General features: G+C 43.7%; 1 protein-coding gene across 1 annotated transcript in view; it reads right to left on the bottom strand.

Moving 5' to 3' along the window:
- Positions 1–27,641, bottom strand: part of LOC126162751 (ATP-binding cassette sub-family C member 4-like) — a 386,365-nt gene that overhangs the window by 184,899 nt on the left and 173,825 nt on the right. The window contains exon 6 of the mRNA XM_049919433.1: positions 7,690–7,846. Within this exon, the coding sequence (XP_049775390.1) occupies positions 7,690–7,846 (157 nt within the window). The remainder of the gene's footprint in view (positions 1–7,689; positions 7,847–27,641) is intronic.

The following is a 27,641-nucleotide window of genomic DNA, read 5'->3' as shown; positions in this document are numbered from 1 at the left end:
CACCCCATACCATCACGCCGTGTGATAAGCCAGTATGGCGATGACGGATACACGCTTCCAATGTGCGTTCACCGCGATGTCGCCAAACACGGATGCGACCATCATATGCTGTAAACAGAACCTGGATTCATCCGAAAAAATGACGTTTTGCCATTCGTGCACCCAGCTTCGTCGTTGAGTACACCATCGCAGGCGCTCCTGTCTGTGATGCAGCGTCAAGGGTAACCGCAGCCATGGTCTCCGAGCTGATAGTCCATGCTGCTGCAAACGTCGTCGAACTGTTCGTGCAGATGGTTATTGTCTTGCAAACGTCCCCATATGTTGACTCAGAGATCGAGACGTGGCTGCACGACCCGTTACAACTATGCGGATAGGATGCCTGTCATCTCGACTGCTACTGATACGAGGCCGTTGGGATCCAGCACGGCGTTCCGTATTACCCTCCTAAACACACCGAGTCCATATTCTGCTAACAGTCATTGGATCTCGACTAACGCGATACGATAAACCGCAATCGCGATAGGCTACAATCCGACCTTTATCAAAGTCGGAAACGTGATGGTGCACATTTCTCCTCCTTACACGAGGCACCACAGCAACGTTTCACCAGCCAACGCCGGTCAACCTCTGTTTGTGTATGAGAAATCGGTTGGAAACTTTCCTCATGTCAGCCCGTTGTTGGTGTCGCCACCGGCGCCAACCTTGTGTGAGTGCTCTGAAAAGATAATCATTTGCATATCACAGCATGTTCTTCCTGTCGGTTAAATTTCGCGTCTGTAGCACGTCATCTTCGTGGTCTAGCAATTTTAATGGCCAGTAGTGTATACGAACGCCTATTAATGGACATTAATATGGGGTGTATCGACCCTTCGCTTTTATGACGGTTTGAAGTCTGCTGACGACTTTTATTGAGGTGTCTGAATGTCTGTGGAAAAATGGCAGACCGCGGGGGTAGCTGCGCGGTCTCAACCGCCTTGTCACGCTGCACGCCGCTGCCCCCGTAGGAGGTTCGAATCCGCCCTCGGGCATGGGTGTGTGTGGTGCGCTTAGCGAAAGTTAATTTAAGTTAGATTAAGTAGTGTGTAAGCCTAGGGACCGATGACCTCAGCAGTTTGGTCCCATAGGAACTTCCACAAATTTCCAATTTCTAATTTCCAAAAATGGCAGCTCAGTCTTCCTCGATAGCCGAAACCAGAAAAGGTAGTGATGTTTGACGTTGGTGTCTGGAGTGAAATCGATGTCCTACCTCGTCCGAAAGGGGTTCCATTGTGTTGAGGTTGGGAATCTGGGCCGGCCGTTGTGGCCGTGCGGTTCTAGGCGCTTCAGTCTGGAACCGCGTGAGCGCTACGGTCGCAGGTTCGAATCCTGTCTCGGGCATGGATGTACGTGATGTCCTTAGGTTAGTTAGGTTTAATTAGTTCTAAGTTCTAGGCGACTGATGACCTCAGAAGTTAAGTCGTATAGTGCTCAGAGCCATTTGAACCATTTTGAGCCATTTGGGAATCTGGGCAGGCCAGTCTATTACAAGAATTTTATTGTCCACGAATCATTGCCTCACATATGTTGCTTTATAATAGGATGTATTGTCATGCTGACAGAAACAATCATCGTCTACGAACTGTTCCTCTATTGTACGCAATACACAGTGCTGTTCATATCCTTCCAAATTTAGTGTTTTCCTCAGTACGATAAGGGAACCACATCCAAACCACGAAAGCTCCCCGATACCGTGATAGCACCACTTCCTACTTCACTGCTGGCATTACACACGTGACAGCTAACGTTCTCCGCGCAAACATTTCCATCGAATTGCCATAGGGTATAGCGTGAGTCATCACTCCGAATCATTCGTTTCCAGACATCCACAGTCGTGAAGCGACGTTCCTTACATCACTTCAAACGCAGATTACCAATGAGTACAGAAATGTGTGGCTTTTAATGACCTGCTCGGCCAGTTTACCGCATTCTTTTTAACTTCTTACGCACTTTCATTGCGTTAGGTGAACTCCTGCCAGCACTCTGAAACTCACGCGTGATTTCTCCCCCAAATTTCGTGCGATATTTTGCATCCACCATCCAATACTGTCCGTCAGTTTACGAGGTCTATCTGGCCTTGATTTCACAGCTGTTGTTCCTTCGAGTTTTTGCTTCACATACACGCCAGCAGCTGTCGACTTGGGCCGTTTTCAAATGCTTCAAATGGCTCTGAGCACTCTGGGACTTAACATCTGAGGTCATCAGTCCCCTAGAACTTAGAACTACTTAAACCTAACTAAGGACATCACACACATCCATGCCCGAGGCAGGACTCGAACCTGCGACCGTAGCAGTTAGGCAGTTTTAGAAGGGTTGAGATGCCCCTGACGGATTTGTTACTCAGGTGACATCCAATAGCTAGCCCACGTTCGGAGTCTCTGATCTCTCCTGAGAGTTCCAGTCTGCTGGCTTTACTTCTCTACTGATAACGTGGTACGCCCCGCCTCCTTCTACACTGGCGGGTCCTCTCGTGACATCCAGCGGTCAATTCCACATTATGCCTGGGTGTCCAGACACTTTTGATCAGGTGGTATTTGTGGTCCACAGGAGTTACATTTTTGCTATCTTTCAATCTTTTCATAGTTGCGGAGTAAAATCAAATCTGGAACTAGTAACAGTCAATTCTCTACGATACTTGACACTAACTAAGATGCACAGCACGTACAGAATCTTACAAGGACGTGAAACAAAACTTTTATAAACTTTCCTCGGTAAACTTTTAAATTGTCGATGACGGATGGATAGATCACATTATATTATGTCTACATTTGGCTACTGCAAAATCCTTATCTTTGAAGATAGTTTGAGGAAAGACAAATTCACGTTTATTTATTTGTAAATTTAAAAAAACGGTCTGTCATCAAACTAACTGGAACACTGTCTTTAATGTTTGAAAATTATCATGGATAAAATACAGGGAACGAAAGGCTGCGTACGACTTACATAGAAATAAGACTACAGTTGTAAAAGTAAATGGAAATTAAATGCAGTCAGTAGTTGAAAAAGGAGTGAGACAGTGTTGCAGCCTACCTATCCCCAGTGTTGTTGGGGAACAACCACGTAGAAAATGTGGAGAAGGCGATCTAGAGAAGTCTCTGGGTACTTCAGCAACGGTTCCACGTAATAAAATTATAAACAGCCAACCAGTTGCAATGGATAAAGAAATTCTTTACCTAGGTTTCGACAAATATAAATTTGTCTTCTTCAGAAGGTAGCAATTTTACATTAGTAAGGACTAATGTACCATCGCCGTTTTTACAAATGTCGGCATAGATCCATTTGTCAAAAAGGAAATGTAGCCCTAGAATTAGGGTTTGTCACGTAAATATAAAATAGTACATGGATCTTGCAGAGCTCACAACCGACTATTTTATATTTACATGACAAACCGTAATCCTAGGGCTATATTTCATTTTTGACAAATGGATCTATGCCGACATTTGTAAAAACGGCGATGGTACATTCGTCCTTACTAATGTAAAACTGCTACCTTCTGAAGAAGACAGATTAATATTTGTCGAAACCTAGGTAAAGAATTTCTTTATCCATTGCAACTGGTCGGCTGTTTATAATTTTATTATAATTAATGTTTCAATTTGCTTCCCTGCGACGATGATTACTGATCAAAAGCTCAAGGGAAAAAATCATTACCTCCTGTTTGAGCTTGACATAAGAATGCGATAAGTGCTGGAGAGTACCTCAAAGAACTCAAAGCGTAATTTAATGAATAAAAAAGTGTTTCCGTTATCTCGCGGGTCTACAATCATCAGAGCACAGGACTTGTTTCAATCATCTGCGTTTGTGAAAAGCAAAGAATAGCTGCATCATTACAGACGAACTGAAATAGAATGAACAAAAGAAGTGGGGAGCTGTGGATAAAATTTACTGTGTCTTTTTCAAAGGAATCATCACAGCCTTTGCTTTAAGTAATTTAGGAAAAACCGTAGAAATCGAAAATCCCGGTGCGTCGACGGGAATTTTAATCGCCGTTGTCCTAAATAGCAATCAATCGTTAAAGGAATGAAATTTTCACTCTGCAGCGGAGTGTGCGCTGATATGAAACTTCCTGGCAGGGAGTTCCCGAGTTCGAGCCTCGGTCCGGCATACAGTTTTAATCTGCCAGGAAGTTTCAGTCGTTAAAGGTTTTCAATAATCTCTAGCGAGTTGCGAAAAGATTCTAGTTATTAATTCTACACATCCTGCGATTCCTGTTGCGATGTATGTATGTATGTATTGAACTGGGAACCTAGAAAAGACGGAGAGGCTTCTTCCCCGCCGTAACCCTCAGCAGTACACAACCCCAGAACAGGCCACAGCAGTCTACTCATCCCACTGCCACCCTACACCGGACCCAGGGTTATTGTTCGGTTCGGCCCCCACTGGACCTCCCCGGGAACGTCTCATTCCAGACGAATAACCCCAATGTTTGCGTGGTAGAGTAATTATGGTGTACGCGTGCGTGGAGACAGTGTTTGGGCAGCAATCGCCGACACGTATAACTGAGGCGGAATAAGGGGAACCAGCCAGCATTCGCCGAGGCAGATGGAAAACCGCCTTAAAAAACATCCACAGGCTGGCCGTAACACCGTACATCGACACTAATTCACCGCGCGTTTTCGTGCCGGGGACCGGCACGCCTTCCCGCTCGAGAAGCAGTGCGTTAGACCGCGCGGCTAGACGGGCGGGCATTTTTCCGCCTAACTAGCACGCACTTCTTTTCCGCTTACGTTATTCGTCTCTGCTGTCGCTATACATGCTTGAAAGAGCTGCTTGACACCCCAGCAATCAGTCACCTCGTGTACACTACGTCTTTTGACCAGCCAAATATGGTAACATTTCTGCTATTCGCTGACGTCTTTCTATCCATCCATTTTGTGTAGATAGAATACACACTCCATGTTTCTTTGTAAGCAACTGTGACATGTCTAGGAAGAACTGAGTGCAACCTGCAGGTACCCACTTGTAAACTTAAGCTTGTCATTGGAAGGGTATATTTTTCTTCTCTGCTTTTTGTGTTATGGCCCAATTAATTTCACCAATTTTCAAAATCTTGTCCTCTTCGAAAAACTGTTTACTCCTTAATCTGACATACGCTGTATACTTTTATAAGGCGCTGGCAGTGACGCATTTGCTAATCTGGTACCAGAAATAACGGCCTGTGCTACGCAAATCGTCACCGCAATGGAGAGAGTTCCTTGACTGAGAGGCGCGATGTGTGTGTATCCTGTTCCAAAAATACGGACTCCTCAAGCAGATAGGCGCTAACCGACGAGTAATGGTCTCAAATTCCAACGTAAAAAGAACGTTTGAATCTGCCTAGCATCAGTTAAAGAGTCGATAGGTCTAAATATAAATAACAATAATTTTCGTATAATTCGAATGATAAATCATAACAGAATTGGATAGACAACACATGGTCTTTCATTCAACATGAACTGCGCTACACATATTTGTACGGGACAAATTCTTAACTGCCATTTTCGTACCCAAAGTGATTATTTCAGTCAGCACATATTCATTCAAAGTACATACGAAACCTGGTGGAAATTTCTTTTAAAAGGCAGAAAATCTAAATTAATCTTTGAGAAATTCCTCGAGGAAGTCGTTGCGTCACTTTTTTTTATTTTCATTTTACACCTCTCGTAAATTGTAATCAATATAGCAAGTAATATGTAACGAACTTGATTGACAGACACCCGGCACAGGCGATTTTGTGTAGATGTTTGTCTTCTGTCGGAAACTTGGGCACACATGACGAGGGGATTCTAACCAAATCGAATATCTGGCATGTCGTAACGAAGAACACATACTGGAATGATAATTATGACATTCGTTTCCGACCTCCAGGAAATTATTTTCTTTACATTCAACAAAGAAGCGAAATAATGTTGTTTATGGTACAAGTGAAGAAGATAAATACTTAAATGAATCCGAATTTTCCGCTGTTAAGGCTTCACGCTATCCGTAGTACTTCTGGTTTTCTCGTACATGCAAATGAGACAGGAAGGACAACAAAATATTGTACTCGAACAATGAAGTATATTGTTATACTTTGGTGTTTCCGTCACACGATGTTCGCACATTAAAGTGAAAAATCATGTAAGCATAACAAACGAAAACTGTGCTAACACGCAGGACCGATTTCTGTAGCTACGACAATATTTTCGGAACGCTGTCATGCAAGTTCTCGCTTGCCATAACAGAGCCACTTGATAAAACAGTAATCTCGATAACAATCATTCATATTTTGCAGGGGATATGCAAGAAGAAGACGACTTCTCGTCATAAGAGAGTTTACCATTTCTCCCTCAAAATGTTTCTCCAGGTGTGGCGGCGTACCATATCAGTCGACGTTGGACGTGTTTCTAAGTGCATTCTGGAGTTTTAACCTAACTGACGCGACCCCAAAACCGAGTACATTACTTACAGCTACCAAAATAATGAAAACGCCGAAAGAAACATGGCATGCTAGACTAGAAAACCTCTCGTACAAAGTTGAATTCGTCTCGGAATGGATGTGTATAACTTGAGAACTAACACTGGATAATTTTGCACCACTCCATTGTACTCTTCAGCAGTTATTCCCCTCAGAAATGACGTACGAGAAAATCTGCTTTGGACTCTTTGCTCCATAATCAACCAAAGAATCTTCTTCCCTCAGTTCGCTTATTTATATTCGCAGTTGTGACCGCGTTAACTTCTTTCTCTTACCAATTTATTTGCTTTCTTGTTCCTTCCTTTTACACTCAGTTTGCCTTTTTTCCCTGTTCTTTGACCTCTAAATTGTTTGAAAGGATAGATACATCATTAATTGCTAAATTCCACGCATTTACATTGAAATATAGTCAACAAAGCAGTGCAGCAGTCCAAACGCCGCAAATATCGCTTGTCCACCACACGGCTCGTGACTCTACGACCCAACTGCGTGATGTTGAGGCTCTGCCGTGCCCCTCAAGATCCCTAGATCTGTCCCCGACAGGACAAAAGGACATGTGTGGGCCTGGCTCGGACGTCACCTCCACCCCCGTGCCAGTATCCAATATACAACATTTGTGTGCCAGCTTACCTCAAGGGAGGATGCAACGACTTTGCGACGCTCTTCCTAACCAAATCTGTGCATACATCCAAGCCAGAGGGGGTGCATGTCATACTGGTAAGACAGCTGCTATGAGATTAGCCGAGTGAGCGCTGATATGAAACTTCCTCGCAGATTAAAACTGTGTGCCGGACCGAGACTCGAACTCGGGACCTTTCTCTCACGCGGGCAAGTGCTCTACCAACTGAGCTACCCAAGCACGACTCACGACCCGTCCTCCGTTCACTTTCTGTCTGTACTGAAACGTTGCAAATGCACTTTTCTCTTATCATTTGCGTGAACTGGTCAGATGTCAATGAGTAGTCTTCTTTAAAGTACGTATTCTCTAATGAGAAACGTTTTCCGTTCGTATCTGTGCAATAGCTTTCGTAGCCACAGAACTCTGGTAGATTTCTGGGTATTAGAATATTGGCAGCCAAGCTATGGCCGTGCGACATCTCGATGTTAGCGTCAGGAGTGTTCTGAGCCACGAGTTCTTTCTGTTATAGTGGAAAGCAAATGTGAATTTTATTACGATTGTATTGGAAGAGGTAATCAGCAACTACAGCGTACTTTACCTGCGGGCGAGGGCGACCAGCTTCGCGAAGGGCTTCTCCCAAGCGTACATCTTGATGACGCGGATGCCCATCACCACCTCGTTCATCATCTTCATCCTCTCGTCCGTGAGGCCCGCAGTCGCCATGCGGAACTTGGCGGACAGTCTGGCTGTCATGTCTGCAACACAAACAACGAACGTTTCGTTCTTTACTGCGCCAAACAACCAAAAACCCTTATCTACTGCATACCGGAGAAGGTCGCGCAAAGTACAGTGTGTTTCAAAAAGATCCGTCCAATTTCATACGACTACAATTTCTGCATGAATTATGTTATAAATATGGAATAATTTTTAACTTTTCCATCCAGGCTAAAAGTTTATCTAGGAGCCAGGTGTAAGTTTCCAGTTCATATGCTTGCGGGCAAGGGTCTCCCTAAGGCGGCTGGTTCCTTCATTCACTATTAATTGTACGTCAAAATGGCTATAACACAGCAACAATAGACATTTTGCGTTGTCAGTTTCAACAGTTACAATTCAGCAAGGTTAGTAACATTAAGATTGCAACGGGAATTAAATGCAGGGAAGACAGTAGATAGGTGGGAAGAGTACATTGAAGCCCTTTATGACGGGGAGGACTCATCTGGTGATGTCAGAGAAGAAAAAACGGAAGGCGACAAGGATGAGATAGGGGATCGAGTATTAGAGCCAGAATTTAAAAGGGCTTTGTACGACCGAAGGTTAAATAAAACAGACAGTATGGATAACACTCCATTAGAATTTTTAAAAATCATCGGGGAAGTGGCAACAAAACGACTATTCACGTCGATGTGTAGTACGTATGAGACTGGCGATATACCATCATAATTTCGTAAAAAACGTCATCCATACATTTCTGAAGAGTGCAAGAGCCGACATGTGCGAGAATTGTCGCACAATCAGCTTAACAGCTCATGCGTCGAAGTTGCTGACGAGAACAGTATACGGAAGAATGGAAGGAAAATTGAGCATTTATTAGATGATAATCAGTTTGGCTTTAGGAAAGTTAAAGACACCAGAGAGGCATTTCTGACCTAGCGGATGATAGCGGGAGCAAGACTGAGGAAAAAAATCAAGACACGTTCATAGGATTTGTCGATCTGGAAAACGCGTTCGGCTATGTCAAATGGTGCAAGATGTTCGAAATTCTGAGAAAAATAGGGATAAACTACAGGGAAAGAAGAGTAATGTACAATACGTACAACAGCCAAGGGGGGACAATAACAGTGGAAGATCAAGAACGAACTGCTCGGGTTAAAAAGGGCGAAACAGGGATGTATTCTTTTGCCTCTACTGTTCAATAATTACACCGAAGACATAATGACGGAAATAATAAGTAAAGTTCAAAAGTGGGATTAAAACTGAAAGTGAAAGTTTATCAGCAATAAGATTCGTTGATGACACTGCTCTCCTCAGTGAAAGTGAAGAAGAATTACAGGATCTTCTGAGTGTAATGAACAGTCTAATGAGTACAGAGTACGTACTCAGAGTAAATCGAAGAAAGACGAAACTAATGAAAAGTAGCAGAAATGAGAATACCGGGAAACTTAACATCATAAGTGGTGATCACGAAGCGGATGAAGTTAAGGCAGCAAAATAATTCATGATGGGTGGAGCAAGGAGGACATAAAAAGCAGCACAGCACTGGAAAAGTGGGAATTCCTGGACAAGACAAGTCTACTAGAGTCTAATATAGATCTCAACTGGACGAACAAATTTCTGAGAATATTTGTTTGTGGCACAGCATTGTATGTTAGTGAAACACGGATTGTGGGAAAACCGGAACAGAAGAGAAAAGAAGCAGTTGAGACGCGGCGCTACAGAGGAATGTTGAAAATTAGGTGAACTGGTACGTAAGCAATGATATGGTTCTCCGCAGAATGGGAGAAGAAAGGAACACATGGGAAACGTCAGATAATAACTTCTGTAGTACTAGAGGGAACCGTAGAGAGTGAAAACTGTAGAGGAAGAGAGAGATTGGAATACATCCAGCAAATCATTGAGGACGTAGGTTGGCACAGGAGAGAAATTCGTGGCGGGCCACACCAAACCAGTCACAAGACTAATGACAAAAACACTGCACTTATTCCGTGATTCGTGTGTCCTGTGGCAGTATTTATCCCCCCACGCTAACCTCTATGCCCTGTGATAAGCGATGAGCAAAGGTACGCATATTTGACAGTGGTTGTATCCAGTTGCAAGAACCCGAGATCGGTGTTAAGTCGACGGCCGGGAACGTAGTGCAGAGCAAACGTTACGACTACAGATCTCCAAGTACTATCATTGAAGAAGGCAGAATCGTTTTGAGCAACGACGCACACAATTACAGTTTCAAATCGAAGTCCAGGTCCAGAAAGCGAGATCACATTTGTATAGTGAGGCAGTCGATACAGGAGCCATGTTGGATATTCTTTTCATGCAGCGGGCCAACTATGATCCCCATGACGTGTTTATTACAATCCCTAGAGTAGCGGCAGCCGAAAGCTGAACCACCTGCCACGCAGGCAACAATGTCGTCACTCTTTGGGTCAGTCCGCATATCGCCTGATTCAGCTGCTCAATGAACATTTTTAACGTATCATGCGACTGCTTTGAGTATCCACATGGAAAAATGATTTATAATAAATTTTCCACCCAAGTTCTGTTAGGTATACTGGACAGTTGTCTCATTTCCTTGTTTCGTTAAAAATACACACTAATAATACGTGTGTTTGATTTAATGTGTGTGGTTCTCGCTTCGCCGCTTTTCTGTTGTGTGCATAGTTCGTAGTTCTACAAATCAGCAGTACGAGACTCAGCAATCACTAAAACTGATGACTGGACATGAGGATCAAACCATAATTGGATCTCAGCGTGGGGCAAATAGAATAGACTACGGGGAATTATTATAAAGTTTCAACTATCTCTTTGAAACAATAAAGTTACGTAATTAATTTACTGTTTGTCTGCGGATACACATCTGCATTTGAAGGAGAACAACGCAGCAACAATCCATACAGACCTGTGTGAAGCGTACAGCAACAAAACAGCTGAATATGACACAGTAGTTAGCCTGCTCTCACGCTTCCAGGATAGATGAATAAGACTAAACGACGGAAAACGAAATGGTAGACCATATTTCTGTGAAGATCCGTGAAAAGCAAAGGAAGTGAAGATCCTGTAGCACGAAGACCGGCGTTATCATAATCGAGCCGGTTGTGGAAAAAAGGAAAATTAATCATGGATCAGTTTTCATCTTAGCGACACGACATTTTGAACGTGATAAAATTCACCATCCACTAGTTTTCGTGGTTGATCACACCAATCCAAAAAGCCAGACGAATAAAGGCAGCTGCGGAAATGTTACAGCTAGATCAGTCCAATCCAGATAACTATTTTAGCCGCCTTTTCACCGTGGACGAGTGCCATTTGCGTCACTGTGACCTAGGGACAAAGAAGAAAAGCAATCAATGGCAGCAGGTGGACCCATCACCGCTGAAAATAGCGAAGAGCCAACCACGACCGGGTAAAGTGACGTTGAACGTTTTTTGATACTGCCATGGCGGGGCGCATAAATTCGTAGCGTTCTTGTTTTGCATGATGTTATTTCGGTTGCTATTGGGTTATTTATCGATTGCCATTTTTTATTTGTAGTTCACTTTTGCTGCTTGAGTTTACATATTGCCATTTTGCCATTTCGAGATAGTGGGTGGAGCTGTGGGTGCTAGAAAATGGAGTGCCAAGTGGAGAAATCGGAACATTTCCGACATAGGCTTATGACTTCAATAGACGGGTGATAGCAGCGAAAGCAGCCAGAAACATTTGCGCCTTGTATGGGGATTATGCTACTGTACAGAGCACGACAAGAAAAGGGTTTTCTCGTTTTAAGGAGGATGATTTTGGCATTAGTGACTCTCCACGTTCAGGAAGACCTTCTAGGTTTTATAAAGATCATTTAAATGCATTAATCCACGATGATCCACGACAGTGTGATCAATAAATGGAAAATTTGATGAACTGTGATCGTTCCACCGCCATACGACATTTGCATGCAGTGGGGAAAGTTCAAAACTCGCGTGTATGGGTATCGCAGGCTCGAAGTAAAAATCACAAAAATCAGCGGGTGGCCAACTGTGCATCTCTGCTTGCTCGCCATCAATTGGCTCGTGATCAACACCGATCATTCCTATCCTGTATCGTTACTGGTGACGAGAAATGGTGCCTTTATGCCAACATAAGAAGAAGAAAGGAATAGTTGAGCCCAAGCAAATCAACAACTCCCCATACAAAAACCTGCGGGCATCCACAAAAGATAATGTTATGGACCTTGTGGAAGAGCGACGGTTTGGGATGCTATGAATTGCTTCCCCGAAGTGTAACAACACTGCCGACATTTGTTGTCAACAATTGAGACTTCTTGCAGACACAATCCAAGAACTGTGCCTAGGAAGATGCGTAAAGTGATGCTACTCCACGATAACGCCTGCCCGCATCCTGCTAGACTGACAGGAAACACTATACAGAAGGGTTGGGAAGTCATTCCGCACACATCTTATTCACCTGATCTTGCGCCCTCAGATTTTCATCATTTCCGCTCGCTATCGGAGCCGAGAGGTTCTAGGCGCTTCAGACTGGAACCGCGCGACCGCTACGGTCTCAGGTTCGAATCCTGCCTCGGGCAAGGATGTGTGTGATCTCCTTAGGGCATTGGCGGAGCTGTCATTTGTACTCCGGCGATTTATGTGAAAGTGTTTCCGACGTTACTATGGCTGCAAGACGGGGATGAACAGACTTTGAACGGCGAATGGTAGTTGGAGCAAACTCATTGGACATTCCATTTCGGAAATCGTTAGGAATTCAATATTCCGCAATCCACAGTATCAAGAGTGAATACCAAATTCCAGGCATTAACCCTCACCACGAACGACGCAGTGGCCGATGGCCTTCACTGAACGACCGAGAGCTTAGAGATGTCAGTGCTAACAAACAAGTAACAATGCGTGAAGTAGCCGCAGAAATCAATGTGGAACGAACAACGAACGTATCCGTTAGGACAGTGCGGCCAAATTTGGCGTTTATAGGCCTTGGCAGTAGACGACCGACGGGAGTCCCTTTGCTAACACCACGACATCTCCTGGTCTCGTGAAAATTTGGGTTGGACCCTGGACGACTGTAAAACCGTGGCCTGGTCAGATGAGTCCCGATTTAAGTTGGTAGGAGCTGATGATAGTGTTCGGGTGTGGCGCTGAACCCACGAAACCATGTAACCGAGTTGTCAACAAGGCGCTCTGGAAGCTGGTGGCGGCTCCATAATGGTGAGGGCTGTGATTGCATGGAATGGACTGGGTCCTCTGGTCCACCTGAACCGATCATTATCTTGAAATGGCTACGTTCGGCTGCTTAGAGACCATCTGCAGTCACCTCACAGCGCCACAATTGTTTGCGATTGCTTTGAAGAATATTCTGGACAATTCTCGCGAATGATTTGGCCACCCAGATCATCGAAAATGAATCCCATCGAAAATTTATCAAGAGGTCAGTTCGTTACAAAATCCTGCACCTGCAACACTTTCTCAATTATGGACGGCTGTAGAGGCAGCATGGCTCGATATTTCTGCAACGGATTTCCAACGACTCGTTGAGTCCGTGCCACGTTGTGTTGCTGCGATACACCGTACAAAAGGAAACGTTCCATGACTTATCTAAGTGTAACTTTAAATGCGAACATTTTTAGGTTAGGCTTTACCGTGACTGTTGCTGACATTAAATGAAACAACAATTTCACTGTTACCAGTCACCGTTTTATTTATTATAGCCAATATGATCCTTGTAATTAAAGTCTGTAACATTTCACCTAATTGTTATCAACAAGTATGAAGTTTAAGCCATTTTAACATTACACCTGATTGTATAAACGAGTACGAATGTTTAGCTGTTTTAACTTGTCAGAATTGGATTTATATACCACCTGAAGTACACACACATATATGTGACACCTCAAAACAAACACCGCCAAATGCTTAAAACAATTATTCTGCAATAATGTTGTTACAATGTATATTCTTTGCACTTTGCGATCATGTCTTCCCTTCTGCTATACGCGGGGTCAGGGATTTTCACCTGCCTCGAGATGACTGGGTGTTTGTGTTGTCCTCATCATTTCATCATCATCCAGGAAAGTGGCGAAATTGGACTGAGCAAAGATTGGGTAATTGTACGGGCGCTGATAACCACGCAGTTGAGCGCCCCACAAACCAAACATCATCATCATCATCATCCTTCTGCTATAAGAACTTTGCACCCAGCTGGTTCCAGACGCCATATTTGTTTACAAATGTGGCAGTATAAGTGTGATGTGTTACGACAGCAGAAGGAACCTGTGACCACTGAAGGTACTCTCGTTTACTTACTTACTGTTTACCATTAGATATCAGTTTAATTTTTTGTCAAAAGTAATCCTAAACCGTATTCTCAAATAGTGTCTTGTTTTCTCCACTAGGCAGTGCCACAAGTTCCTCCAAAAATCGTAACACAACACACACACAAATGTAATACTTACTAATGTAAATCCACCCGATGATGGAGGTTTAAACCTTCGAAACGCGTCGTGGAAATAAATAAAACGGTGACTGGTAACAGTGAAAATTGTTGTTTCATTTAATTATCTCAGTGTAATTGAGAACGTTGCAAGGGCTACTCTAAGTAGTAAAGTTTATCACAAGATTGGAATGCGTAGCAGGCCTAATCCAAACGAAAAAAGCTACATTTTCGCGCTCTGCCTCACAAGGGGAGTCCACGACGTTTGGAACGCGGATTTATTGCAGACTTCGTACACTCGTAGTACTCCATTAGGACAAGAAAATGTGTAAGCAGTAGCGCGTACTTTTCAAGCGTTATTGAGAAAATCGCAAGATAATGTCGGTCGTCAAATATATACCTGTGCGTGGCCACTTTTACCATGAAGCGCCGGCAGGTGAGTGGTTTACCCGGCACAGTAGCTCAGCGTGTTCGGTCAGAGGGTTACGTGCCCTCTGTAATAAAAAAACTGAGTTAATCGATCATCAACGAACTTAAAACGGATGTCTTACGACGTCCGCCCCGAGCAGACGCAACGAACAAAAGCGAACAGAATGAGATTATTAAAAAAAAAGTGGTTACTGCTCAAGTTATGTAATCGCTGGGTTGCTGGATCGAGTCCCGCTCGGCAGTTTTTTTTTTTTAATTTCTAACACAATCATTTTCTTTACTATCTATATTACAATTGATGTAATCGGAAAAATAAGTGTAATCGGATGAAGTTTTATTAAATTTACAATGGTATTTGGCAGTCTACAAATTTTTATTATCACAAATAATATAATATTCATAACTACCGACTAGTAAACGACCGAACGCATAAACTGATACTGAAACTGTATGGTTGTCTGTGTCTTCAAAATTGTTCGTATTGAATCGAAAGAGAACGAGAAATTGCTCCTCGTGAAGACGCTATTAAAATACACTCGATACTGCATGACAAATGATCAGTGCCGATATTTAAGGAAATGTTGCGTTATGCATGGTTTGCTTCCAAATTATCGGCTGAAAGACAGGTTTTTGAAAATGTTAACTAGGTTTGTTTTTCCACGGAAAACCTCAAAAGACCTTGTGTGTGCGGAAACATAGCATTTATTCAACGCAGCTGGTGCCGTTTAACTTTGTTTTTCATGTTTTTGCGAAAAATATCATCCCGCAACTTGTACTGGTAATGTCGAAAGCGACGATTAATTGTACATCTTTCGAAAGCCGTCTGTGCCGGTCAAAACTTGGTGGTAACAAGTCGTTTCGGGCTCCTTCTAGGTATAAGGGGTTTCTCAAATCGCGGACAAGCACACATTTTCAGTATCACTTCATGCGTTTGGCCGTTTACTAGTCGCCAGTTTTGAATATTATATTATTTGTGATAATAAAAATTTGTAGACTGCCAAATACCATTGTAAATTTAATAAAAGTTCATCCGATTACACGTATTTTTCCCATTACATCAATTGTAATATAGATAGTAAAGAAAATGAATGTGTTAGAAATTTAAAAAAAAAATTGACGAGCAGAACTCGATCCAGCGAACCAGCGATTACAGGGGTTGAGCGCTAACCACTTTTTTTTTTTTAATCTCATTTTGCTCTATATTGGTCGATGAATTTGTTCGTGGTGGACGTCCGATGACAGCAGTTCAGGTTCTTTGTTTTTCCGTTCATTCAGTTTTTTATTGCAGAGGGTAGCTAACCCCCTGACCGAGCACGCCTTTTTTTTTAATCTCATTTTCTTCGCTTTTGTTCGTTGCATCTGCTCGGGGCGGACGTCGTAAGACATCCATGTATGTTCGTTGTTTATCGATTGACTCAGTTTTTTTTTTTTTTTTTTTTTTTTTTTTTTTTTTTTTTTTTTTTTTTTGTTACAGTGGGGCCGGCCAGAGTGGCCGAGCGGTTCTAGGCGCTACAGTCTGGAACCGCGTGACCGCTACGGTCGCAGGTTCGAATCCTGCCTCGGGCATGGATGTGTGTGATGTCCTTAGGTTAGTTAGGTTTAAGTAGTTCTAAGTTCTAGGGGACTGATGACCTCAGATGTTAAGTCCCATAGTGCTCAGAGCCATTTGAACCATTTTTTTTTTTTTTCAGATAAGGAAAGACAGCACTGGTAGAAACTGTGCCCTCCGTCAGGTGGTATGGGCGCTGGCAGACACATCCAAGGCCGCAGCTCGTGCAGGCCAGACACAAGGCGCCAGGCGGTGCGGTAACAGCGGCCGGCCACGAGGGGCAGACTTGGCCCGCCGGCTGGGCTGAGCCGGCTCAGCTGGGGTCGGCGGCCGCGTGTCCTTGCGCCAGGCCGCCGTGACGTCGCGTCCCGAGCTCGCGGGCAGCGCCACGACGCGCCGCTTAGGACAGGTCTGGGCCGGCGCGCATGCGCAGTCGCGGCTGCTCGCGTGGGAGGGGCGGGCCGCAACGTTTTATCAGGAAGAGAGACGCGGCACGTGGTTCCGGAACTAGAGCGGGCGGCGGTAGGCGCAGGACCGCGGGGACTACTTCGCACAGCTGTGCAGCGCGCGAGGAGAAGAGGGCATTTAACGGGACAGTCAGCCACGAGTAGGGCCAAATTGAGTGAATACCCCTTGGGATTAAGGATAAAAATTGAGACGGAATATGACGCAGAGTCTTTTTTCATTCATGAAAGACTCTGTTTTGAAATCAGTGCCTGTATATGATTTTTTTTTTAAATTCGTTAGTTTTTCGTCTGCGTTGAGTCTGTCTTCCATCTTTTCGTGTCTTGTGCTAATCTTGTCATCTCTACACAGCTAATACACCCAGGATCGTCTACGGTACCCGATAAAAAATGTGCGGGCACCACTATGTAATGCGAAATTCACCATTACATGTTGTTGTTGTGGTCTTCAGTCCTGAGACTGGTTTGATGCACCTCTCCATGCAACTCTATCCTGTGCAAGCTTCTTCATCTCCCAGTACTTACTGCAACCTACATCCTTCTGAATCTGTTTAGTGTATTCATCTCTTGTTCTCCCTCTAGGATTTTTACCCTCCACGCTGCCCTCCAATGCTAAATTTGTGATCCCTTGATGCCTCAGAACATGTCCTACCAACCGATCCCTTCCTCTAGTGAAGTTGTGTCACAAACTCCTCTTCTCCCCAATTCTATTCGGTACCTCCTCATTAGTTATGTGATCTACCCATCTAATCTTCAGCATTCTTCTGTAGCACCACATTTCGAAAGATTCCATTCTCTTCCTGTCCCAACTATTTATCGTCCATGTTTCACTTCCACACATGGCTACACTCCATACAAATACTTTCAGAAACGACTTCTTGGCACTTAAATCTATACTCGATGTTAACAAATTTCTCTTCTTCAGAAACGCTTTCCTTGCCATTGCCAGTGTACATTTTATATCCTCTCTACTTCAGCCGTCATCAGTTATTTTGCTCCCCAAATAGCAAAACTCCTTTACTACTTTAAGTGTCTCATTTCCTAATCTAACTCCCGCAGCATCACCCGACTTAATTCGACTACATTCCATTATCCTAGTTTTGCTTTTGTTGATGTTCATCTTATATCCTCCTTTCAAGACACTGTCCATTCCGTTCAACTGCTCTTCCAAATCCTTCGCTGTCTGACAGAATTACAATGTCATCGGCGAACCTCAAAGTTTTTATTTCTTCTCCATGGATTTTAATACCTACTCCTAACTTTTCTTTTGTTTCCTTTACTGCTTGCTCAATATACAGATTGAATAACATCGGGGAGAGGCTACAGCCCTGTCTCACTCCCTTCCCAACCACTGCTTGCCCCTCGACTCTTACATCTGCCATCTGGTTTCTGTACAAATTGTAAACAGCCTTTCGCTCCCTGTATTTTACCCTGCCACCTTTAGAATTTTAAAGAGAGTATTCCAGTCAACATTGTCAAAAGCTTTCTCTAAGTCTACAAATGCTAGAAACGTAGGTTTGCCTTTCCTTATCTTTCTTCTAAGATAAGTCGTAAGGTCAGTATTGCTTCACGTGTTCCAACATTTCTACGGAATCCAAATTCGTCTTGCCCGGGGTCGGCTTGTACCAGTTTTTCCATTCCTCTGTAAAGACCCACCATTAAAAAATCGAGGCGGATAATATTGTTGTTGTCAGTACAGGAACAGTAACAGAAATAGGTATGACATCACGTGATGTAGATTGAGGAAATTGTACATTACGGAAATCTTGCGTCCTCACGTGTTACCCCTCGCTAATGGTGGTATTTTTCAAGAGGACAATGCTCATTCAATCATAGCAAGTGTTTCTGTGAATTGTCTTCGTGACGTTGAGGTGCTCCCATGGCAAACAATATTTCTTTATCTCTCCCCAATAGAACATGTGTGAGACGAGCTCGGACGTCAGCCGCTTCCCCGTGCCCATATACAGGGTGTATCAAAATAGATGGCGCAAACTTGTACGGCTGAAAGAACACGATAATAGAAGTAGAGATGTCAAGTAAACATGGGCTCTAAAACGCATACCTTATGAGCTATGAGATATTCTTGATTTTCAATATTGTGAAACAAATTTCCTCTACTGCAAGCTCTTTGCTTTCCATATTTTGGGAACTGGTAGTATGTTCCAAAACAAGAGAAAAACGGCCAATAAACATGTGCTCTAAAATGCATACCTGCACAGCTATGAGCACCTGTTCATCTTCGGTACTTTGGAACACAATTCATCTAATGAACAAGTGCTCATAACTTTTAAGGTATGCATTTTAGAGCCCATGTTTACTTGACATTTCTGCTTGTATTACGTATACTTGCAGCCTGGTAAGTTTGCGCCATCCTTTTTGATACATCCCGTACACTCCAAGGGGGAAAAAAACGACTCACCACGAAGGAATTATCCGAATGGGACGGAAGTTGGTAGATGAGATGTACATGTACAGACAAACAAATGATTACGATTTCAGAAAAGTTGAATCATTTTTTTTTTCATTAGATCGTGAAAAATGACGGGATGGTTGGAGAGTCCTGCCCATAATGCTCCAAACATTCTGAATTCGGGAGAGATCCGGTGACCTTGCTGGCCAAGGTAGGGTTTGGAAAACCGAAGACCAGCAGTAGAAACTCCCGCTGTGTGCGGGCGGGCATTATCTTGCTGAAGTGTAAATCCAGGATGGCTCGCCAAGAAGGGCAATCAAAGGGGGCGCTGTATATCCTCGAACATCGCTGTGATGTATCAGTGCCGTGGATGAAAGCCAAAGGGGTGTTACAATGAAAATAAATGACTCCCCAGACCGCGGGACTGCTACGGTCGCAGGTTCGAATCCTGCCTCGGGCATGGGTGTGTGTGATGTCCTTAGGTTAGTTAGGTTTAAGTAGTTCTAAGTTCTAGGGGACTTATGACCTAAGATGTTGAGTCCCATAGTGCTCAAAGCCATTTGAACCATTTGACTCCCCAGACCATCATTCCTGGTTGGCGGGCTGTATGGCGGGCAACAGTCAGGTTAGTATTCCACCACTGTTCGGCGCGTCTCTAGACAAGCCTTCGCTAGTCAAATGGCTCTGAGCACTATGGGACTTAACCTCTGAGGTCATCAGTCCCCTAGAACTTAGAACTATTTAAACCTAAGTAACCTAAGGACATCACACACATCCATGCCCGAGGCACGATTCGAACCTGCGACCGTAGCGGTCTCGCGGTTCTAGACTGATGCGCCTAGAACCGATCGGCCAATCCGGCCGGCCGTCTACGCTAGTCATAAGGCGCTCATTTCAAAGCGGGATTCATCAGTAAAGGCAATTCTACTCGAGTCCGTGAGATTCCAGGCCTGCGACGTGTCTGAAAGCGCTCTGGACAGCGGTAGGTTACCAACCCGACTGTCGCCTTCCATACGGCCCGACAGCCAATAGTGATGCCCTGGACGGCCCGACAACCAGCAGTAATGGTCTGGGTTGCCATTTCTTTTCATAGCAGGACCCCTTTGCTTGTAATCCGCGGCAGTGGTACGTCGGCGATATTGTAGCCATGTTTTGTTGTCCTTCATGGTAAGTCATCCTGAGCTTACATTTCAGCAAGATAATGCCCGCCCGCACACATCGAGAGTTTCTACTGCTTGTATTTGTGCTTGTCAAATTCTACGTTGGCGAGCAAGGTCACCGGATCTCTCCCCAATTGAGAACGTTTCGAGCATTTTGGGCAAGGCTCTACAACCAGCTCGGGATTTTGACGATGTGATGTGCCAATTGGACAGAATTTGGCACGATATCCCTCAGGAGGACATCCAACAAATCTATCATCGAATGACAAGCTCAATGACTTCTTGCATAAGGGCCAGAGAGGTACCAACGCGTTATTGACTTGCTCAACATGTGGAGCTCTTTCTCTTGAACAAGTCCTCTAATTTCTCTGAAACTGTCATCATTTGTTTCTCTATGCATATGCTTCACAGCACATACATCCAGGCCAGAGGGTGTGAAACTTCATACTGATAACTGTGCTCATATTGCCAACTTCTTTGCAAACTTTTTCTATCTTCTAATCACTGAAATATCGTCATGTATCCTCTCAACCTGTGATTTCTCATGTAGTTTCCTTCTCTCCTTCAGGGTGCTTCACCGTTTCTTTTTCTCTTTTTTATAAGGAATGTCATCAAGGTATAGTTTCCGCTAAGTTAGGGCAGATAAAGTTTAGAAATTTTTGAAGTGCGCAAAAACATTTTTTAAGTTTGTAAACGCCGAATTTTGACACCGAATTCGTTGGCTCTAAGGACTATGGGACTTAACATCTGAGGTCATCAGTCCCCTAGACTTAGAACTACTTGAACCTAACTAACCTTAGAACATCACACACATCCATGCTCGAGGCAGGATTCGAACCGAATTCGTTTTTCTTAAATGGTGCTATACTCTGATGAGCCAAAACGTTACGACTACCTGCTTAATGTGTTGTTTGTAAGTCTTTGAAACGAACTGATTCTGCATATCAGGAATCCGATAGTTTGTTGGTAGGCTTGATTATCTACGCACAAGTCGTGTAATTCGCGTAAATAACGGGCCGCTCATTTGCGAACGCGGTGATGGCGCCCGATTGTGACCCAGATGAGTTGCAAAGCATTTACATCAGGCTAATTTGCTCGCCGAGACGTCAACGTGAGGTCACCTTAACTACTGTAGCACGGTACTGGCTCCGAGACACGGACGATTGTACTGCTGAAAGATGACAATACCAGTGGGGAAGACATCAAGCAGGACGGGATACAGGAGGTTCGGAGCTGTCGTCGTGTCTCCGATTACTACCACAGATCCCATGCAAGCGCAGAAGACTCCTCCCGTAGTGTAACACCGCTCCCGCCAGCCTGTGTCCGTGGCGCGCTGCACGTTGCGAGGCGCCGTTCGCCTCTATGACGTCGTTTGTGGAGACGACCTAATGTAGAAAAATGTGATTCACCCGAAGAGCCGACACGGTTCCATTGATCGACGGTCGAATTCCGATGGTCCCGTATCCATTGCAATCGTAATTGATGTCGTTGGGTCAATACGTGAACACGTGGGGGTGGTCTGCTGCGGAGCTCCATGCTCAACAATGTACGATGAACAGTGCGCTCCGAAACACTTGCGCGGGCACCAGCACTGTGCTCTTTCGGTAGAGATGCCACAGATCGCCATCTGTCCTACTGTACAGGGCAGACAAGCCTCTGAACCCCAAGTTGTGTGAAGAGTCGTGGACGTCCAGCCATTTAGCTTCTTGTGGTAGTTTCACTGTCCTTCTATCTCTTTCTGTAGATGCTCGCAACAGTAGCACGTGAACATTCCACAGCTTCGCCGTTTTCGAGAGACTCGTTCACAGTGTAACGTATTACTATCTTTACGACGTTTCTCATCGAGCCATATACGTTATCTCGCATTTCTAGCTGCTTCTCTCACACAAATAATGATAAAAATTCAGAAATTCAGGGTCGCCACCAGCCCAAGCCCTTCCTAACCATTTAGAAATAAACGGAGCTGGAAAATTATTAGTTTAATTACAAGTATGCAAATTTCTTTAAGTAGCCAGATAAATAACACTCCATGTCGTGCATGAAGCAACTTTATTAATTCAGGATTGGAAATCGGAGTAAGTGGGTAAGATCAACACCACAAAATTTATCTTTCACTTCGATTATTTATTGTATCTAAGTATTTGGTTGCACGTCCTAACTACACATAACTGGTGCCTGACTAGAAATATTTAAGTAAGAATTACGTGAGAATGTAACAGAGCACAATTTACCTACAGCAAGAAGAAACACAGAAAACGGGGGTGGAAGACAATGATACTATCATCTCCTTTGCATTCATACCATAAAAATATATCAGTGAGATTCGCATTACGATTCTACGCATGCACTATTCTAGAAAGAGTTTTAACCAATGCATGAGGTTGTGCGATAATTATTCAACATACTAACTGCGTCTGCTGCTTGCAAACGGCCGAATTAGAGCACGTGCTGCATTCCGAATAAAACTGTTGTGCTGCTTTGTAGAAAGCATACGAAAAAACAGATATTCTTGCAGAAATGATAGCTCATTAACCAAGCAAAATGACCTAGTAGATAGTGTCGGAAGTTCTATGCGGCTTTTCCCGGATGATGCTGTAGTATACAGAGAAGTTGCAGCATTAGAAAATTGTAGCGAAATGCAGGAAGATCTGCAGCGGATAGGCACTTGGTGCAGGGAGTGGCAACTGATCCTTAACATAGACAAATGTAATGTACTGCGAATACATAGAAAGAAGGATCCTTTATTGTATGATTATATGATAGCGGAACAAACACTGGTAGCAGTTACTTCTGTAAAATATCTGGGAGTATGCGTGCGAAACGATTTGAAGTAGAATGATCATATAAAATTAATTGTTGGTAAGGCGGGTACCAGGTTGAGATTCATTGGGAGAGTCCTTAGAAAATGTAGTCCATCAACAAAAGAGGTGGCTTACAAAACACTCGTTCGACCTATACTTGAGTATTGCTCATCAGTGTGAGATCCGTACCAGATCGGGTTGACGGAGGAGATAGAGAAGATCCAAAGAAGAGCGGCGCGTTTCGTCACAGGGTTATTTGGTAACCGTGATAGCGTTACGGAGATGTTCAACACACTCAAGTGGCAGACTCTGCAAGAGAGGCGCTCTGCATCGCGGTGTAGCTTGCTGTCCAGGTTTCGAGAGGGTGCGTTTCTGGATGAGGTATCGAATATATTGCTTCCCCCTACTTATACATCCCGAGGAGATCACGAATGTAAAATTAGAGAGATTAGAGCGCGCACGGAAGCTTTCAGGCAGTCGTTCTTCCCGCGAACCATACGCGACTGGAACAGGAAAGGGAGGTAATGACAGTGGCACGTAAAGTGCCCTCCGCCACACACCGTTGGGTGGCTTGCGGAGTATAAATGTAGATGTAGATGTAGAAGCAAACTGTTAAAATAAAGCCTATTGCGGAGCCGCGGTGGACCAGAAAGGTCATTGATTACCAACCACGTGGCACAAAATCGACACACAAAGACAAAAGCAACTTTCACAAAATATAAGATTAAAAATCCTCACAAATCCTACTCGCTTCGACACAGTATTACACTCACGTACGGTTGAAGTGATCCTAACCAGTTTTTCCTAATCAGATTTACCCTCTGAAATTCTACTTCATCGTTGTTCAAAATGAACAAAGTAACTTCCACACTTTTAACTCAAACACCCAAAAATCGCCTATTTAAAGCAATATAATTATGGCACATTCAGAAAAATACCTCGCTTCTCGCGCTTCAGTTAAGCTGAAGTTCTTAAGTATTTCAACAGTTAAACATAACGAAGTTCTAACCCAACCTGCTTCCTATCACCTGTAACCCCCCCTTAAGAGCTACGATCCTTACTCACCAAGCGTTCACGGAAGAGTGCCGCTTTCTCTTTCGAGATTACCTGGCTACCCGTGCAGCGGAAGCTACCAGAGGGGTAGCCCTCTGTCACCAACCTCACACACAAAAACAGCCTTCGACTAAGATGGGTAAATCTCTCTATTCAGGTATTGGAAACCTAAGTTGGTCATCCTGTGCTGTCCTTCGAACGAGAAGCAACATCGTCTGATCCCAGCAGACGATGACCAACTCAGCGTTTCCCACAAAACAAAACCGAAACTCCACATTAAAACACACATATAATATTCAATAGGCCTTATCTGAGGGCTCAGTCTTTCTGGAAGAGTTCATGAATTGAGTTCAAATCAGGTAGTAAAGTGAATAAGTTGTACCGAATTCGACAAGCGTCTTATGAAACGACTTCACAGAGACGTTTCAACAGGCTCTGCGTAATATTATGTGCCCTTTTTCAAAGTCAATGGATTTCCCCATTTTCAGCCCATATCTTCGCCAGGGTGATCCCCCGTCCTTGTCTGTTCCGCTTACAAACTTATGTTACCGTTTCAGCCGTTTCAAATGTCCTCAGGGCCACCAGGCGCCATCCAATGTCTCGGTGGGCAGTGGTCATAATGTTTTGGTTTATCGGTGTATGTCTTTTGTAGTACTAAAAAGAGCCTTCGAAAAGGATTTGAACGACGTAATGTGTGTGGAGATTGATCAAAAGATAACAGCGCCACAAACCACTGCCCCGCCGTCAGGAGGAGAGGTGTCACGAACGTCTGCTCTCCTGCACAAAATGTAAGCAGTCGCTGAGGCACTGTTCGTGTGTTTATTATTATTACGGTCATATCAAGAGTTCAATAAATTGTCCTTGAGCTTTTAAACAAGCTGTAAATAGAAACGGACAGAGAATACGGCACACTGAATTTCATCTGGACTTATTGCAGCACAGGACCGTGTTGCACAGCATTGTGTAAGTCTAAATGGTTTCACGGGTGAGTTGTTTAATCGCCACAACAGCAGTGCACAGACTTGAAGCGCACGGGAAAACACACGAACACTACCCGAGTTACGTGGTTGCTTACATTTGGTACAGCGTGGGAGATGTTTGTGGGACCTCTACACCGGGCGGTGGTTTGCGGCGCTGTTATCTTGTAAGCGCTTGATCAAATTCCACATACGCCATGCCTTTTTCAAGTCCTCTTCGCAGGCACTTTCCTATGCCACAGAAAAAAGTACATAGTTTCATCTTAAAAAAGTGGCAGTCGTAATTCAGAAGCTGTAATTGTTAAAAATTATTTGTGAAACACAGAAAATTCACCACATTGCGCACTGTTACCTACTTAAAGATAACTGAGCATCGGTACATTTACTCCTTCTGGATGTAGGGCATTAAAAAGAAAGTATTGCGTGTTTTGACAGGTGGTAATATGGACCTAAACAAGAAAAAGGTTCAATAAACATGGTCTCTAAAATGCATACCTTAAAAGCTATGAGTCCTTCTTCGTCTTCGTTATTGTGACACACATCTCTTCTACTGCATCCTCTTTGCTATTAAGAGCGACCTACAAACAAACGACGGCACATTCCCCTGTTATTGTGGGTGGATACAGTATGCAGTAAGCACCTATTAGTGTTGTTGCTGCAAACCATATTTATATTTCTGGGTAAGTGCAGAGTATACATTAGTTCTAGGGGAGCCAGTTTGACATCTGATAAGTTTGTGAAAAAAAGCGGCTGAATAATTGTTCAGATGGTACCTTGAGCCCTGAAAATTTATCAGTTTTTTTTTTTTTTTTTTTTTTTTTTTTTTTTTTTTTAGAAGATTCGAACCTACGACCTTAGGCATCCGAATTTCGTAGTCTAACTTTAAAAAAAAATATTTATTCTGCATTTAAAAGTTTCACATAATAACAGAAAACAAATTCATTAGAAAAATAATGATATACATTACAACATTTTCATATTTCAGTCTTTTGTACGGAAACCTGCAAGAAATTATCCATTGAGTTATTTCTTTGATGTCACTTTCGTAGAATTCACGTTACATTTTCTTTTTTGAGTGATGTTTCGGGTCAAAATACTATCATAAGCCTTACGTATTGGTATCTTGAGAAAATTTGCGTACGTAAGCCTTTATGACGAGTTACTTTCTAGTATTCATCCCATAAATTGCCAGATGCTGTAAGTTTTCCGTTAACTGAAGTCCAAAAATTTTGTGAATCGTGTGTGCCCTGATCAATTTTGTTGCGTGTGTTTTGTACTGGGAAACGGTTTCTATTCGGGTATCATGGCGTTAGAAACCTTTATAGCGCGTATGTCGGTCCTATTGATCAGTCGAAACACGTCCCCTGCTGTGCGCCACATCGCGGGCACTCAAAACGTTGCTCGACTGTGACCTCCGAATTACGATTTGCACGTGGGATTCAAATGGCTCTGAGCACTATGGGACTTAACATCTGAGGTCATCAGTCCCCTAGAACTTAGAACTACTTAAACCTAACTAACCTAAGGACACCACACACATCCATGCCCGAGGCAGGATTCGAACCTGAGACCGTAGCGGTCGCGTGGCTCCAGACTGAAGCGCCTAGAACCGCTCGGCCACTACGGCCGGCTCCACGTGGGGCTCACGGTTTTAACTAGACGGAGTGAAGCTTGGAGTTGATCGCTATTCTCCGGTTTATCACTTTGCACAAAGTCGATCTGGTGCCTTCTCGTATTATTTTCACCGCTAAATTTTCCAACACGATTTTCCGGTTGTATTGGCATAGTCGCGTCTCCCATTTATTAGGAATTGGTATTCCTTTGAGAGCTATGCCCATGTTACGAACTTTTCCTTGTTTTAGGTCGTCTGCTGGCACGTAGCTTTTATTGAGATAATAATTCCGGAAAACGTTAATGAATCTGCGGTACGGCGGTACGGGCTTTTATTGAAGTTTCGAGAACATACCTTCACCGAAGAGTCAAGCAGTTTATTGCTCCCTACTACGTATATCTCGCGAAGAGACCATGAGGATAAAATCAGAGAGATTAGAGCCCACACAGAGGCATACCGACAATCCTTCTTTCCACGAACAATACGAGACTGGAATAGAAGGGAAAACCGATAGAGGTACTGAAGGTACCCTCCGCCACACACCGTCAGGTGGCTTGCGGAGTATGGATGTAGATGTAGATGTACTACCAACATAGGCCGGCGCTAGCTCTGATGTCGGGCGACATGTGTGAAACGGTACAGCAGTTGGCGAGTGTGGCTCCTTGAAATGCTTCTCGAACATAAATCAACACTGGCGAAGCTGACATTTGGGATCTAACTTATAGGTTACTTACTTAGTTCTTTTCGAAATTTTTCGATGGTCCGTGAATTTAATAAGTAATTCGAGAAATCCACGACTTTCGTGGATACAACAACTATCTTTTAAATATTTAGTCTCGTTGTCTTGCCTACAGGTCCACACTTTCTCTTCAGGCTTCGAGATTATGTTTCAAATATACCCAGACAGAAAAAAAAATTATGACCTTTGTACAGTCTGTGCCACTCTTTGCGATTTCCAAACACGAAA

Source organism: Schistocerca cancellata, chromosome 2 (genome assembly GCF_023864275.1).
Source record: "Schistocerca cancellata isolate TAMUIC-IGC-003103 chromosome 2, iqSchCanc2.1, whole genome shotgun sequence".
In the NCBI taxonomy this organism is placed as follows: domain Eukaryota; kingdom Metazoa; phylum Arthropoda; class Insecta; order Orthoptera; family Acrididae; genus Schistocerca; species Schistocerca cancellata.
This window is presented reverse-complemented; position numbering and strand designations above follow the sequence as displayed.